Genomic DNA, 14,022 nt, shown 5'->3' with positions numbered 1-14,022 from the left:
ACATTTTTCTCCTTCTTTCGTGCCCAAAGACTGGTAGAGACCCTCATATGCTCTTGTCCTTGCTTCACTTACAGCCACTTTTGTCTCTTTCTTAGCCGCCTTATATTTTTCCCAGTTATCTGCATTGCGGCATAAAGACCACTCTTTAAAGCATTTCCTTTTTATCTTTATCTTTTCTTGTATACTTGCATTCCACCACCAGGACTCCTTGTCTCTTGGTCCTATTCCTTTAGATTCACCAAAACTTTCTTTTGCTGTTCTTCTAATAACTTCTGCCATCTCCCTCCACATCTCTTCCGCGCTTCCATTCCCATCCCACTTTGCCTCTTCTCCTACCCGTCTTAGGAAGCTTCTTTGTTCCTCACCTTTCATCCGCCACCACCTCGTCCTTGGGTTCTTCGTATGATGTCTTTTCCTCAACTTTTGCTCAACGCGAAAATCCATGACGAGCACCCTATGTTGTGTTGTCAAACTCTCTCCCGGGATAATTTTACAGTTAATGCAAAATTTCCGGTCGACTCTCCTCAACAAGAAGAAGTCGATTTGAGAGCTTGTCATGCCACTCTTATAGGTTATAAGATGTTCGTCTCTCTTTTTAAAACATGTATTTGCGATGAGAAGATCAAAAATTGAGGAAAAGTCCAAAATAGTTTTACCTTCGGCATTGATCACCCCGAAACCATGGCCTCCGTGAATACTCCCATATCCAGTCACTTCTCTCCCAACATGGCCATTTAAATCTCCTCCTAAGAAAATCTTATCTCCCAAAGGTATGCCTTGAACCAAACTCTCTAGATCCTCCCAAAACCTTATCTTGTGTTGTTCGTCTGAACCCACTTGCGGTGCATAGGCGCTAATCACATGGAAAGCACCTCCCTCTACCACTAGTTTGATAGAGATGATCCGATCTCCCACCCTCTTGACATCCACTACGTCCTTCTTCCACTGCTTATCCACAATTATTCCAACCCCATTCCTATTCTTCACCTTTCCTATATACCAAAGTTTGAAACCAGAAGTATCCAACTCCCTAGCCTTTGCACCAACCCATTTCGTTTCTTGTAGGCACATAATGTTAATCTTCCTCCTTGTCATGGTGTCCACCACCTCCATGGACTTTCCTGTTAGAGTGCCTATGTTCCATGTCCCAAATCTCAACCTTCTGTCGTTTCGACCTTTATCTTTTCCTTTGTGAACTAGCTTATTTACCCTCGTCCGTTCACGAAAACGCGAGAACCCTTGCTCATTTAACACTACATCCGGGCACCGATGCAGCGGCTCTTGCTTCGACACCGTACTCGAGCCATACGACGCGTTGCTTCCGGGCAACGACCTAACTTTAGCGCAATAATGTCTTTGATTCATGTCATGGGGGTTCGGCTATATTTTTATGTTGGTTGCCGAAGACCTAACACAACCCTCCTCCTTTATCCGGGCTTGGGACCGGCTATGTACCGCAAGTGTAACATAGGCGGAGTTTGATTATTAAATTAGTCATTTATATAAAATAAATATTAAATATTAATTTTTTGTGTGATAAAGGTATTCAATATGTTAACTGATGGATGGATATGTTTTTTTAAATATATTTTTTTTATTAATGTATTGTCTCTTTTGTTAAAATATGTATTTAATTCACATTAATTAAACTTTTAACTTGCGTACTTTTTTATTATAAATAATTAATATTATTATATTAATTATAATTTATAAAAAAATATATTTATGTTATTTGAACAAATTCGGACTCTTAGGTTAATAGTTTTAGTGAGACGAATTTGAATTTTACCATTAAATTATAATTAAATTGTCTCCTATATTGAAGTTAAATACAAAACATCAAAACTCAAAATTACATTATTTGTTAAATGATGATCATACAAATTAAAATGCACATATCAGATGTTAAGTTTATTCATATCATCTACATATATAGCATATATAACAAGTTTATAGTTTTACATTTCTATTCTACAATATTCATAAATTATACTCAGATTATATATAATGACACAATAATAACTCAATAAAAAGATGTACTCAACAAATGAATTTTGTTGAATAATTATGAATGCTTATTGTTAGTTAAGTTGTGAATTTTGTTGTTTTAACTTGTTATTAGGTTGAATTATTATCGAATCATTTTGACTTATGAGATTATTGGATTGGAGTGATTTGCTGTGTGTTCCTGTGAACCTGTGATTTTCACTACAAAGATTTTTATTTATTTGTGGGAGTTTTTTCTCTTATTTGTGGAAGTTACTAAAACCCCTAAAATTTGCGTGCTTTTGTCGGAATTTTTAAAAATTTTCAGTGGAGATTTTGTATGTGTTTAGTGGAGGTTTTATATTGGATTTTTGTGGCAGTTCTTGGTCAATGTTTGTGACGGTTCAAAACCCCCACAAAAAGACTTTTTCATTTTAAAAATAACAGCTATTTTGTGGAGGTTTCAAACCTTCACAAACCTGTCAATATAATTTTTAAAAATTAATCTATATTATTATTACACTACTGATCATTTATTATTAAAAAAAATATTTAAGCAAGGCATTAAAAATGTAAAAGAAATATTTTAAAACAAAATATAGTACACTACCATCATTTTCCAATCACATTAATTACAACTAGAAAATATTAAAAATAATATGATAAAATACAAACTTATATCCAAACTCCTGGACAATGAACATAACTAGATAAATATATTTGCAAACAATGCAAATAGATCTTGACTTTTAGCTATACCATTTATCATCCAGAAAGAATGACAAACTAACAATGCAGTTAATAAGGCCTAATGCTTACACTAGCTGTTGCAGTAGCTATTAAAGCTAAATGTTACTTAAACCAAATGTAAAACCAGTGAGAGAGAGCATTAGTTATGATCCATGGTAACTGTCAAAGTATCCATCGTGGCTTCATACTCACCCTCTCCCTCTTCAAAAGAACTCTTTCTTCTCATCTTCTTCACCCAAATAAAACCTCAAGCCCCAATTTGTGAAGGCACAAGGATAGAAGATTAAAGAGGGACCACAAATAATTTTGAAGAGAAAGAATGAGAATAAGGTCACGGGATGCCGTTAACGACTTTACATTTTTTGACAATGTACCACAATGCTGTTAGTTGCAACAATTGATGTTGGGATCCCAAGTTTTATGATCCAAATTACAATTTCATACTTCAAACATAACATAGATCATCAACCAAATCACAAACTAAAAATAGAAAAAAAAAACTATACAGCAACGAGGAACAAGAACAATATGCTTTTTTTTGGGGACACAGATTATAACAACAATTTTACGGAAATAGTCATACGGAATAAGATACACGAACGTTATAGGGATTTTGGCAGGGTTCAGATGACTCTAGCAAATAATTGTAATGGAAGAAAAGAAAAGGGTCAAGAAGAATACTCCTTTATTTCTTTCATCCTTTCATAATTAATGAATACTTCACTGAAACAATATTCTTCACATCTCATACAAAATTCAGTTTTTCAATTTCAACAGATGAAGCTATCCAAAGACAAACACAAGTTTCATGATGTCAACTGACACAATTTCAAACCAGTTTTGGCCAATCAAGAAGCGGATGCCTACATCATTTTTTTCTGCGTGGATCCCGGCTAAGCTCATATTTCTTCAGTGTTTTGATGTAATTTCTCATGAGGGTAAACTTGTTACTTCCCAGGTGATAGAAATAATCCCACGAATAGATTCCAGTTTTGTGCAAGTCATCAAAATTAAGCCTGGACAATCCGATTCATCAACTATGCATCACATTCCAGTTTGAGGGATTTAGATATTGAAATTTATATCTAATGTCTAAGTTTGATGTACCTTACCCCATAGTTCCCTACCGGTTCTGCAGACATGATTCCCACGTGCCGTCTCCCAGATATTACCTGGTTCGAGGGATCAATTGGAATGTAGTCAAATCAAAACAACAGAAAAAGAAGTAACAAGGAAGATTAATCAGACAAGAGACCTCATTGATTCAATTATGAAAGTGTACCAAAACTCAGGATATAGTTTCCAAAGGGTGCAGTTGAAAAAGCATTCTGAGTTGCAGAAAGCAAGTACCTTTTCACCTCCAATTGATCTGATTTTTCCATCAACCGCAGGACTGTTTATTCTTAGAAACTCAGCCGACAACTTGAATACACGACCATCGGCAAATTCCACCTCCACCTGAGAACAGTCCAGGAATCATGCATAAGGTAGGGGAAATAAGCATAATTTCTCCAAAAGAAAGTTGTTTCAAGATGCAAGAACAATATGACAAGTAAGGATACAACAGAACCAAAGCCTTTAACCACTACGTGTCGTGTATAGTGTAACAACAGACATTAGGAGAGTTCAGTGTAATTAACACAAAACATAAAACAATAATGCTTTCCTTCTTTTCTACAGCTTCCAATTGTGTAATGATGATACAACATAACACACCCTTTCAAACCCAAATAGCACAATACTCAACCCAGTTATACCCTAATTAGATACACAACATTCTTTCTTTTCTTTTCTTTTCTGTAAAAACTAAATGATATATAAGAAGAATATCATTCAGTATTTACAGCGTGTACCTTTCTAATCTTTCAACATGTCTGTGAAAGAAACACATTCAAAAAATTCATGACCTTTACACCAAATAGAGGCCAAACAACTCATCCAATCCCATGGTGAATTATACTCCAACCAAATACTGAAATACTTCAGATATGGTGTATAGTGCACTATAGCAAAAAGATTTGATTCTCTCTCTCCTTCGGGATTCAATTAAAGGTGCATAAGTCAAATAAATTAGTAAATTACAGGAACATTGTACTAATAGTAAGTAACATTTTGTTATATTTGTAGCTAAATTTTCCTTCTTCTAAACTTCTACCCTATTCTCGGAAAAAAGGAATGTACATTTTTTCAAGGCAAGCTAAGAAATAAACTTTCATCTTCTAACTCAATCATGCAGTAAACAATATTAGAAAAAATAACAAAGAAAAATTTCCTTTTTTGATTAAAAAAGGGAAGAAGTGCTAACCAATTTTGGGGCTTGAAGAGAGAACCTGGTGAGTCGGGGCATAGCCTCTGCTACTGTGTTGATGCTCCGAATCGCAGCCATGGCCATCAAGGTAGCAAGGGATTTGATCGAATTCTCTTTTTCTTTTCCTTTATCCCTAAGTCAGGCTAGATTCTATTATGAAGAAAGAAATGAGGCTCTGATACTGTATTTATTTGAAAGGAAATAGTGAAATACTGAAACAAGAGTAAAAGAAAGGAAATTGAAATTTGTAAGGATGTTAATGATTTTCCTTTTTTGTTTGTAGAACCGATGAACCGGCCTGAACCGCCGGTCGAACCGAACCAGGTCCCGGCCGGTTTTAGATAAAGGGAACCAGCTTCACCCTCTCTCTCTCTCTCACGCATTTGCTTCCCCCTCTCAAAGAAAACCCTAGCCTCCGTCACTCTCCTCTTCAAGCTGTGTCACCGCCACCGTCCTACCGCCGCCGTCGAATCTGGTCCAGCCGTCGTCCCTACTGCTTCACTCGACCGTGCTTCCCAGTCTCTCACTCGACCAGAAGCCAGAACTTTGAAGTGTGAATCACTCCCCCTTCTCCAACCCTAGCCTTGCTTCTCTTCGATCCGGTGCCGCCGCCCGTCCGTTGAGCCAGTGCCGCCGTTCGTTCGGTCAATCAACGTTCTGTCGGCATCGTCTTCGAAGGTCAGAGGCAATGATCGCTTGTTGTTCGTTTTTTTTTGGTTTTTTTGTGTTGTGATTTTAATTTACGGAAAAGTCTAAGGAGCCAGCAGTTTTATTGAATTTTGGCCAGCATGTAACCAGCAGAGGAAGGTGAGCCATTGGATGAAATTTCACATCAATCTCACACCATCAAATCATCATTGATGGCTAGTTGATGGCTAACAATCACAAAAATTGTTGGCCCCCTAGAATTGCTCAAGTAACTGAGATTATTGATTATTTGGATCAGATTTATTTATTCATGAGATTAATGTTAATATATTGTTCGCATGGAAGTTTGTTGGAATTGAATTGGAACCAATGGTTTGCAGTTTGTATCAAGAGTTGTTAACTGGTATTGACCTAAGTTTTAACAATTAATTAATTTCAGAACACAACATGTTATAAAACTTGGAGGGTTTTTTCCTTCCTTTTTATGTATTTATTTATTTTTCCAGCCTGAGGAAGCTAAAGTAGAATCCTAAAGATGACAAGAGCAGTTGAAGTGCTATTTCATTTTGTCAAATGATTTTGTGGTTCACTTTTGATTAGATTAAATGATGGCTTGGATGGACTAGTTTAGTTCAAAAATGTAAACTACAGATAGGAACTTTGTCAGATCAAGTATAAATACAACCGTTCCTTATGGTTCTTAGTTCACAAATACTCTCCAATCTTGATTGTATTCTTATCTATAATCTATGGCTTTTATTTTGTTGAAATTGAAAGCTTATATTGAGGTGTATCTGGGATATTTTTCGTACAAGTTTGACAGCAACAGCGGTAAAAGAAAATGACAATTGTGCTTGCACAAGTATGAAAATTTTTCATGTAACTGAAACCAAAGCATTGCAATTGCATTAATGAATACAGGCATGTTTCTATCTTTACATTGATTAATGTATTATATATTTAGGTGTTGGATTTAGTAGAAATCGAACTACTACTTTCTCCCACGAGATTCGAAAACATTATCATTCTTCCTCATAGACTCTCTCGGGAGTAAAATTTGTATGCTCCAACAATGGTCCAAGCCTTACTAACTTAGGATGATTGAACAAATTTTTATGTTGCCATTTTATGTTTAGGTATATTTTTTAGGTTTAATTACTCTGTTGGTCTTTATAGTTTTGTAAAATTTTCAATTAGGTCCCTATATTTTTTTTCTTTTTAATTGAGTCCCTGCACTAATTTTTTTTTTCAATTAAGTTTCTCTTAGTAGTAATTGGCTTAATTTTATAGAGACCCAACTAAAAAAAAGAATTGGTATAGGAACCAAAATAAAAGGAAAAAAAAGTGTAGGGATCCAATTAAAAAAAAATTGGTGCAAGGACTCAATTAAAAGAAAAAAAAGTATAGGGACCTAATTGAAAATTTTACGAAACTATAGGGACCAACAAAGTAATTAAATTTATTTTTTATTTATCTTTTAAATTTGTACTTTTTTTTAAAGATTTTAAGACTTTTGTTGAAGACATTTCATGAAGTGTTTTAAATTTAGAAGATATTTTAAAGTTTATATTAGATTATAATGATGTTTTAAGAGTGTTTATTTATTATTTTATTAAAAATGGTTTTTTCGGTTGAATTATGATTAAACTGGTTGAACTAATAAATTAATGAACCAATGATTATATCAGTCCAATGACCGGTTCGGTTTTCAGAATAGTGGCTAAAACATATCTCTTTGCCCTCTTTTATAGTGTGTTGCTGGCTGCACCAAAACCTGAAACTTAAAATCTTTAGTCTCTCGAACACTCAGAAACCTGCGCCATCGATGGATCCTCCAGCTGAGCCAGTTAGCTACATCTGCGGAGGTTTCTCTTGCTTCTCCCATCTCATCTCTCATATTTGTTTCTTTGATAATTCTTCTGCCTATGAGTGGTTTTGGATTTTAGGGTTCTGAAAGACAATTTGTGTTTTTGAAGTTTTCTTTTTCATTTGTTTCTTCGTTGTGCAGATTGTGGTATGGAGAACACGCTGAAACCAGGTGATGTTATACAGTGCAGAGAGTGCGGCTACCGTATCCTTTACAAGAAGCGCACTCGTCGCAGTAAGCCCTCTCTTTTACAATTTGAATTTCATAATCCTTGTTTTTCAATTTTCCTTTCTTGTTTTCTCATAATTTTAGTTTATGTAATGTGTTGTTCATGGACGCCTAATTTTCAATGCGTGAAAACGTGCACTTTGTTTGGATGGTTTATTTTGAATAATGGAGGTAATCGTAACCCTAATTTTGGTTGGGGGTAAAATTGGGAACACCTTACCCAAATGAAACTCATTCGGAAATATATCCTTACAGTTAAACTCTCTTAGGTTTTAAAATGTAGTTGCATGTTTAGGCTCCAAACTAGTCAACAGAATTGACCTTTGATTTTTGACAGAGGGTTTGAGTCTCTGCCTCCTTAGAAGTTAGTACAATAACAAGTACTCGTATTTAGAAGTAGTAACGTGGCTTATTTTTGTGTTTATTTGGAGATTCAAGTTTTCATTGGAGCATTCGGTAATCTTGCTTGATTCCTAACAACTATACACTGTTCGAATTTGATGCTTTTTTTAAAGAAAATTATGGAGGAGGATCTAGGAGTTTAATTAACCCAATCATGTTAACAATTATTTGTTCCTCTTCATCATTTTGGGTAGTTGCTCATATGATAAGTTATATCTATAAGAGTTTGGTGGAAGCACCGAACCCTAAACAACTTAACTGGTGCTCCAAGGCTCCTTTTTCAAATATAACCCAATAAGAACAACAAAACCCAATGTGAAATGAAATAGATCAATCAAAAACATCATATGTTAGTGTTGAATGCTATCCATCTTCTCTGTGCCCAAGTCACGGAAAAATGGAAAATTATTAATAGCTAGGATTCTTCTGAGAATAACATGCTTGCATTTGATGCACTACTTTAAGACATACATGCAGTTTATCTACAATGTTCATTTACGTCTTTCTTTCTTTGGTTTTTATGCAGTTGTCCAGTATGAGGCACGTTGACGAAAACTGCTGTCGCTTTGGCAAGTATTTTCCAATGCAACCGTTATAGACTTGTAATGAAATTGTGATGTGAATGTGCTGTTCTGTTTAAGTGAGTCGTATGAAACTGAAATTTTACCATCAATGATCCTTCTAGTCTTGAACTATTAAAATGATTCGGACTTTTTAAAACAAATTGATCACCTACTACTATATTGCATGTTAAGAAAAAGTACAAAAAAAAGTATAAAAAATCAACATAACTCAAATTTATAAAGACTAAACATACACGTAAACTATGTTTCCTCTTTAGTCTTTACTCTATCATTGTTTCAATCCCCCACCCCCTCTCTTCTATTTCCTTCTGATCAGCCTTTTTTTAACTTTTTAAGCTACTTGACAATCACAAGTTAAAAAAAAAAGCATATTGTATTATTGTGAGGACAAATTAAGATATAAAATGAAAAAAGAAAAAAGAAATTCAAGCAGCTACAAGCTGTCTCATAGTAATAGGAGATGCATATTTTGAAGGTCCATCAAAAAGTCTATCGACAAAGATGCGAGTAGCAGCTTCAGTAGGATGGACAGGATCCCAGAAAAGATAGTCTTGTCTGTTGGAACAAACAATGGAAATTGGGAGACATGGAAGCTCAGCATTCAGTTTACCAATTCCACAACAAGCAGTTTTTATTTCTGTAAATCCTGAAAATGGCATATATGAACTCTTAAAAATGAGATATAGGGATCAAATCTAAACATTTTTTTTAATTTTTGGAACATTATTTTTCTTTAATGGAGACCAGAATCAAAATTCACATATTCATAAAGGACAACAAACTTGTAGAGTTTTACATTTTTTCCCACCAAAATTCGTTCAAAATTGCTTCAGAAAAATTTTTTTAATGAGTTACAAATTGAAGTGTCTTTTAAGATAAGAAGAGAGCTTAAGATTGATTATATATATAATATTTGTTTATATTCAGCGTAAGTTTTGTTGACTTACACAGTTGAATAATTTCTTATGCACCATAAATTTTATCTATCAAGTAGTTAAATTCTGACATCTTACTATATAAATCAATCTAAAAAGTTTGCGAAATTTAGAATTGATTTAATATGCCAGAGTTTAAATAAATACTCATTAAATCCACGGAAATGATTAGGAGCCGATACGTACCAACTACCAACTGCGTTACTAACTTGTTTATTTTTTTTAAAAGGAAAAGACTGAAAAATTATATAAGACAAGTTTTGTAGGTATTTTCCTAGTGTCCTAACTCCCAATATATATGCTAATTATACTAAAAAGATGTATATGCAATATGAGTTCTTTATTTATCATTATGATTTTATAAGTATGATAACAATACCATAAGAAATTGGGCTCTGAATGAGATCTTCGATAGCGGCATAAGTATCGAAATAGGAGTATCTTATGTCCTTTTTCTCCAATTGCCAATTCTTCAACAAGGTTTTAAGATCTTCATTATATTTAAGTGCCCAATAATTGGCTTCCGAGAAGCATTCTGTTTTGTTCTTAAGCCTGTTTGAAGGGCAGCATCCAATTGCACCAATTCCCGCAATTTCAAATTTCCTTGCACCTTGCTCGTATAATCTCTGCCAAATAAATACCAAATCAAAATAATAAAATGCATACAAGATAAGAGTTGATCCCAATAAAATTTAAAAATGATCTGTTTTATTCTTTGTTGTTTGTTTACTATGTTTAAGTGATCATTTGGCGGTTAAATGTTGGTAAACTATATCTTGTCATGCCAATATTTTAATTTGCCATGTCTAAATTAGATACATCTAATTTTTTTAATCGAAACCAATTTATTTATAAAGACCAGAACAAAAACTTATTTATAAAAATTAGATAACATCTAAATGCACTAAACCATTCTTAATAATTATGATCAGAGGATTATCAAAAAAAAATAAAAATAAGGTTTAATTACTCTCTTACTCCCTATAAATTTGTGAAATTTTCAATTAGGTTCATATATTTTTTTTCTTTTTAATTAAGTCCATGCACTAATTTTTTTTTTCAATTTAGTCCTTCTTAATAGTAATTGGCTTAATTTTATAAGGACCCAACTAAAAAAAAATTGGTAAAGGGACCTAAATAAAAGAAAAAAAATTGTAGGGACCCAATTAAAAAAGAATTTGGTGCAATGACTCAATTAAAAGGAAAAAAAAGTATAGGAACCTAATTGAAAATTTTGCAAAACTATAAGAACAAATAGAGTAATTAAACCTTTTTTTTATAATCCTCTTATCATAATTATTAAGCATGGTTTAGTGCATTTTCACTCAAAAACAGTTTTAAGCATCCAATTGCATACAATTATTTATAAGATTAATGGATTACTAAAAGTGGGAGCTAAAATAGACGACATATTAGAATCAAATTCAAATAGAATTTTTTTTTTTTTTTTTTTTACCTGTAGTTGAAGTTTTAGGGAGGAAGTCATGGAATCAACGTATTGTTGAGGGGTGCTTTTATTTTGAAGATCCTTTGAGTTGAAGTAACCAAAGAGATCGTTGCTTCCAATCACAACAACAAAGATGGATTTCGAGAGATGACACTGAAGTTCAGGTCCTCCTATTTGTTGGGTCAATTGCCCTTGCACTTTGATGTAGTAGTCCACTTGATTTGGCAAAGGTATGTTTTGCCTCTGCAAATAATAATAATAATAATATAGAAAATTAACTTTTAGTTAGTCAATAATATTAGTTATTTTTTAATTCTAAAGAATTTTATTTTTTTGGAAAATTTAAGATTTATAATTTAGAGTTTAAAATTAAAAATTTATTATTTAAATTCTAGAATTAAGATAAATAAAATAATTTTTAAAATGTTAATTTCATAGTATTATTTTAATAATAATAATAATCAAGTAGGGATTGCTTATTTTGGGACAGCATCATAAGAAAGGTCAAGATCGCTTTTTATATATTTGTTTTTTAACCGATATTTAATCAATTTTATCATGAGAGATTTTATGATTTTTCATTAAATATAAAATTTCAACTCCATATTATTTGTAAAATAGTTTTGTTATTATCTATAAAGTAGAAATGCTTTCCTGAGTTACTATATTTGTTTGTTAAACACATTTTAAATATGACACTTGTCAATTATCTGTGTCTTCTCGTGTTTAATATCCATATATCACATGTTATATATTCTCTCTTACAATGGGAATAGTATTATGTCGTTCCGCTTATATACTTTTATTTAGAATTGAATACAATAAACATTAACATGCGGGGATAGCTCAGTTGGGAGAGCGTCAGACTGAAGATCTGAAGGTCGCGTGTTCGATCCACGCTCACCGCAAATCTATTATTTTAATTGTGTATACGCGTATTTGGTCATCTTTCTTCCTTAAATCTCAATCTTTAATTAATCAATGTTTCTCTCATGGACCCCACTTCCATAAAATCCACCTCTTTCCCATGCCCCACTTTATGTCCCAGTTTGTGGAAAAATAAATTGGATTGTATGAAGGTCTCTTTCAGTTCCTTTAACTACCAAACAGAGATTACAAAAACTGATATTAATGATATTTAGATCCTCAATCTAGACTATTCAACTCCTAATGCAGTAATATCCTAGCTAGGTCCCATTATTTTCAACATATAACAATGTATGAACAGGGTAAAACAAAGGGAGAAAAAAAAAGCAATTGAAGAAAGGAATAAGAAAGATTGAATGAACTTACAGAAATTTCATCTGTTTTATCACTGAATATTCCAGCACCTCCAGAGGCAAAGCTAACACCACCCAAAAATGACACATTCTTGTTGTTGCGGGACTTGGACAACAAAGAGAGGTAAGGTGGTGAAGTTGGGATCCCCAATTTCTCAGCTTCATAATTTGAACCAAATATTAGCATCAAAGTTATATATATAGTTCATGCTTCAATAAAAAGAATAATAAGCCCATGCTATGATAACTAACATAACTTTTGGAGTTAAATTAATGAAAAATTTTATAGGGATTAAAATCAAAATCCATTATATTTACAAAAAACTACAAATTTATTTTAAATTAATAGAAAGATAGTACTAAAAAGTTAAAAAAAATATATTGCAAAATGGTTATTAAGTAAAATTATTGGTTAAGAGAATAAAATTGCATTGAATGTACATTTGGATTTTTTTTTTTAAATTATATTTTCTATCAATCCACTCTGATGATTTTATTTATATTTCACAGTTCACACATCAACTTTTTTGAATTTAGAGCATAAAACTGACTTCCATGTTATGCCATTTATATGTTTTTTGGGAGTCATCCCATCATCAATCATGAATTTTATTGAGGAAATACCGAAATAGGGAATAATTTGGACAGAAAAATCTCTCTGTGTTATCTTTAAAAGTAGTATTACTGATTTGTAATATTTGAAAAACAAATATTATCTTTTTTTTTTTATTTGTAATGAACTAATGAATATTTAAATGACTTACCAATAAAATCTGCAGCATTCTTGCCATTACTAAACCTCCCATTTGGTTTTTTTGTAGGATAATCAATACCATAGTGAGGAAGAGCAGCTCTTTCAATAGAAAGAGCCAAGTAATTGTTATTGCCAACATCAACAAGAGAGTCACCAAACACATAAACAATTGGAGTCTTATTTTGAGCCTCTAAGAATCCCAACAAGTTCATGAAGATGAAGAAAGAGGGGAAGAGGGAAAAGCTCCAAAGCATAATAACACTTTTCCCCATTTTGGGATGTACCCTACTCACTAGATTATTATTGGAATTGAGTTAGGTTTTTGTATTAATTTATGGTATGTGAAGGCTCAGAATGGTTGGCAAGAATTTAAAGGAGAAAAAAAAAAGGTGGTGGGTATGTGAATGTGATGATATATGTGTAATAAATATGTGTGAACAGAATTCTGAATCACTAAGAGATAGTGGAGCAAAAAAAGAGTACTGTCCATATACTCAACCAACACTGATTTTATGGTGGTGTTTTTTTTTATATATATATATATATATATATATATATATATTTTAAACAAATTTAGTACCCGTCAACTCACTAAAATCAGATATATATGTTTTAGATTCAACAAGCTAATAAAAATACGACTCATTCTTAAACATTTTTTACTATGTATAAAATATTATACCTTTTTAATAAATTTTAAGTTTTCATGTATTATAATTTATATTAATGACTTATATTCAAAATTTACAATGTAAAATTTATTTTATTATATAAAAATTTATTTTTTTTAATGTGTAATTTTTTTATGTATAAGTATATTTAAAATGAGAAGA

General features: G+C 32.4%; 3 protein-coding genes and 1 non-coding gene across 4 annotated transcripts; 2 read left to right on the top strand and 2 right to left on the bottom strand.

Annotated features, from left to right (window-relative positions):
- Window positions 1-3,402: 3,402 nt before the first annotated feature.
- Window positions 3,403-5,432, bottom strand: LOC130966250 (uncharacterized). Its single transcript, XM_057891040.1, has 4 exons — window positions 5,042-5,432; window positions 4,087-4,194; window positions 3,844-3,908; window positions 3,403-3,752 (listed from the first exon to the last, which is right to left on the bottom strand). The coding sequence occupies exons 1-4, from the start codon at window positions 5,126-5,128 to the stop codon at window positions 3,605-3,607; spliced, it is 408 nt and encodes a 135-aa protein (XP_057747023.1). The 5' UTR covers window positions 5,129-5,432; the 3' UTR covers window positions 3,403-3,604.
- A 59-nt stretch (window positions 5,433-5,491) lies between these two features.
- Window positions 5,492-8,890, top strand: LOC130966256 (DNA-directed RNA polymerases II, IV and V subunit 12-like). Its single transcript, XM_057891045.1, has 4 exons — window positions 5,492-5,722; window positions 7,444-7,557; window positions 7,701-7,793; window positions 8,716-8,890. The coding sequence occupies exons 2-4, from the start codon at window positions 7,518-7,520 to the stop codon at window positions 8,736-8,738; spliced, it is 156 nt and encodes a 51-aa protein (XP_057747028.1). The 5' UTR covers window positions 5,492-5,722; window positions 7,444-7,517; the 3' UTR covers window positions 8,739-8,890.
- A 72-nt stretch (window positions 8,891-8,962) lies between these two features.
- Window positions 8,963-13,690, bottom strand: LOC130966242 (GDSL esterase/lipase At5g55050-like). Its single transcript, XM_057891030.1, has 5 exons — window positions 13,200-13,690; window positions 12,449-12,594; window positions 11,165-11,398; window positions 10,088-10,334; window positions 8,963-9,419 (listed from the first exon to the last, which is right to left on the bottom strand). The coding sequence occupies exons 1-5, from the start codon at window positions 13,459-13,461 to the stop codon at window positions 9,199-9,201; spliced, it is 1,110 nt and encodes a 369-aa protein (XP_057747013.1). The 5' UTR covers window positions 13,462-13,690; the 3' UTR covers window positions 8,963-9,198.
- On the top strand, window positions 11,991-12,063 carry TRNAF-GAA (transfer RNA phenylalanine (anticodon GAA)). Its single transcript has one exon. It is a non-coding gene; the product is annotated as a tRNA-Phe (tRNA).
- Window positions 13,691-14,022: the final 332 nt, after the last annotated feature.

Source organism: Arachis stenosperma, chromosome 1 (assembly GCF_014773155.1).
Source record: "Arachis stenosperma cultivar V10309 chromosome 1, arast.V10309.gnm1.PFL2, whole genome shotgun sequence".
Taxonomy (NCBI): domain Eukaryota; kingdom Viridiplantae; phylum Streptophyta; class Magnoliopsida; order Fabales; family Fabaceae; genus Arachis; species Arachis stenosperma.
The sequence above is the reverse complement of the archived record's forward strand: the minus strand, read 5'-3'. Positions and strand labels throughout refer to the sequence as shown.

Bases quoted from the DNA above. Each gene is read 5' to 3' on its own strand.
- LOC130966250 (XM_057891040.1), bottom strand. From the start codon at position 5,128: ATGGCCATGGCTGCGATTCGGAGCATCAACACAGTAGCAGAGGCTATG. The intron at 3,909-4,086 runs GTACTTGCTTTC...CCCTCGAACCAG, and splicing joins GATCAATTGGAGGTGAAAAG to GTAATATCTGGGAGACGGCA. The intron at 3,753-3,843 runs GTACATCAAACT...CGGATTGTCCAG, and splicing joins GTAGGGAACTATGGGGTAAG to GCTTAATTTTGATGACTTGC.
- LOC130966256 (XM_057891045.1), top strand. From the start codon at position 7,518: ATGGATCCTCCAGCTGAGCCAGTTAGCTACATCTGCGGAG. The intron at 7,558-7,700 runs GTTTCTCTTGCT...TTCGTTGTGCAG, and splicing joins AGTTAGCTACATCTGCGGAG to ATTGTGGTATGGAGAACACG. The intron at 7,794-8,715 runs GTAAGCCCTCTC...GTTTTTATGCAG, and splicing joins CAAGAAGCGCACTCGTCGCA to TTGTCCAGTATGAGGCACGT.
- LOC130966242 (XM_057891030.1), bottom strand. From the start codon at position 13,461: ATGGGGAAAAGTGTTATTATGCTTTGGAGCTTTTCCCTCTTCCCCTCT. The intron at 11,399-12,448 runs GTAAGTTCATTC...TATTATTTGCAG, and splicing joins ATAAAACAGATGAAATTTCT to AGGCAAAACATACCTTTGCC. The intron at 10,335-11,164 runs GTAAAAAAAAAA...TTTATTTGGCAG, and splicing joins CCCTAAAACTTCAACTACAG to AGATTATACGAGCAAGGTGC.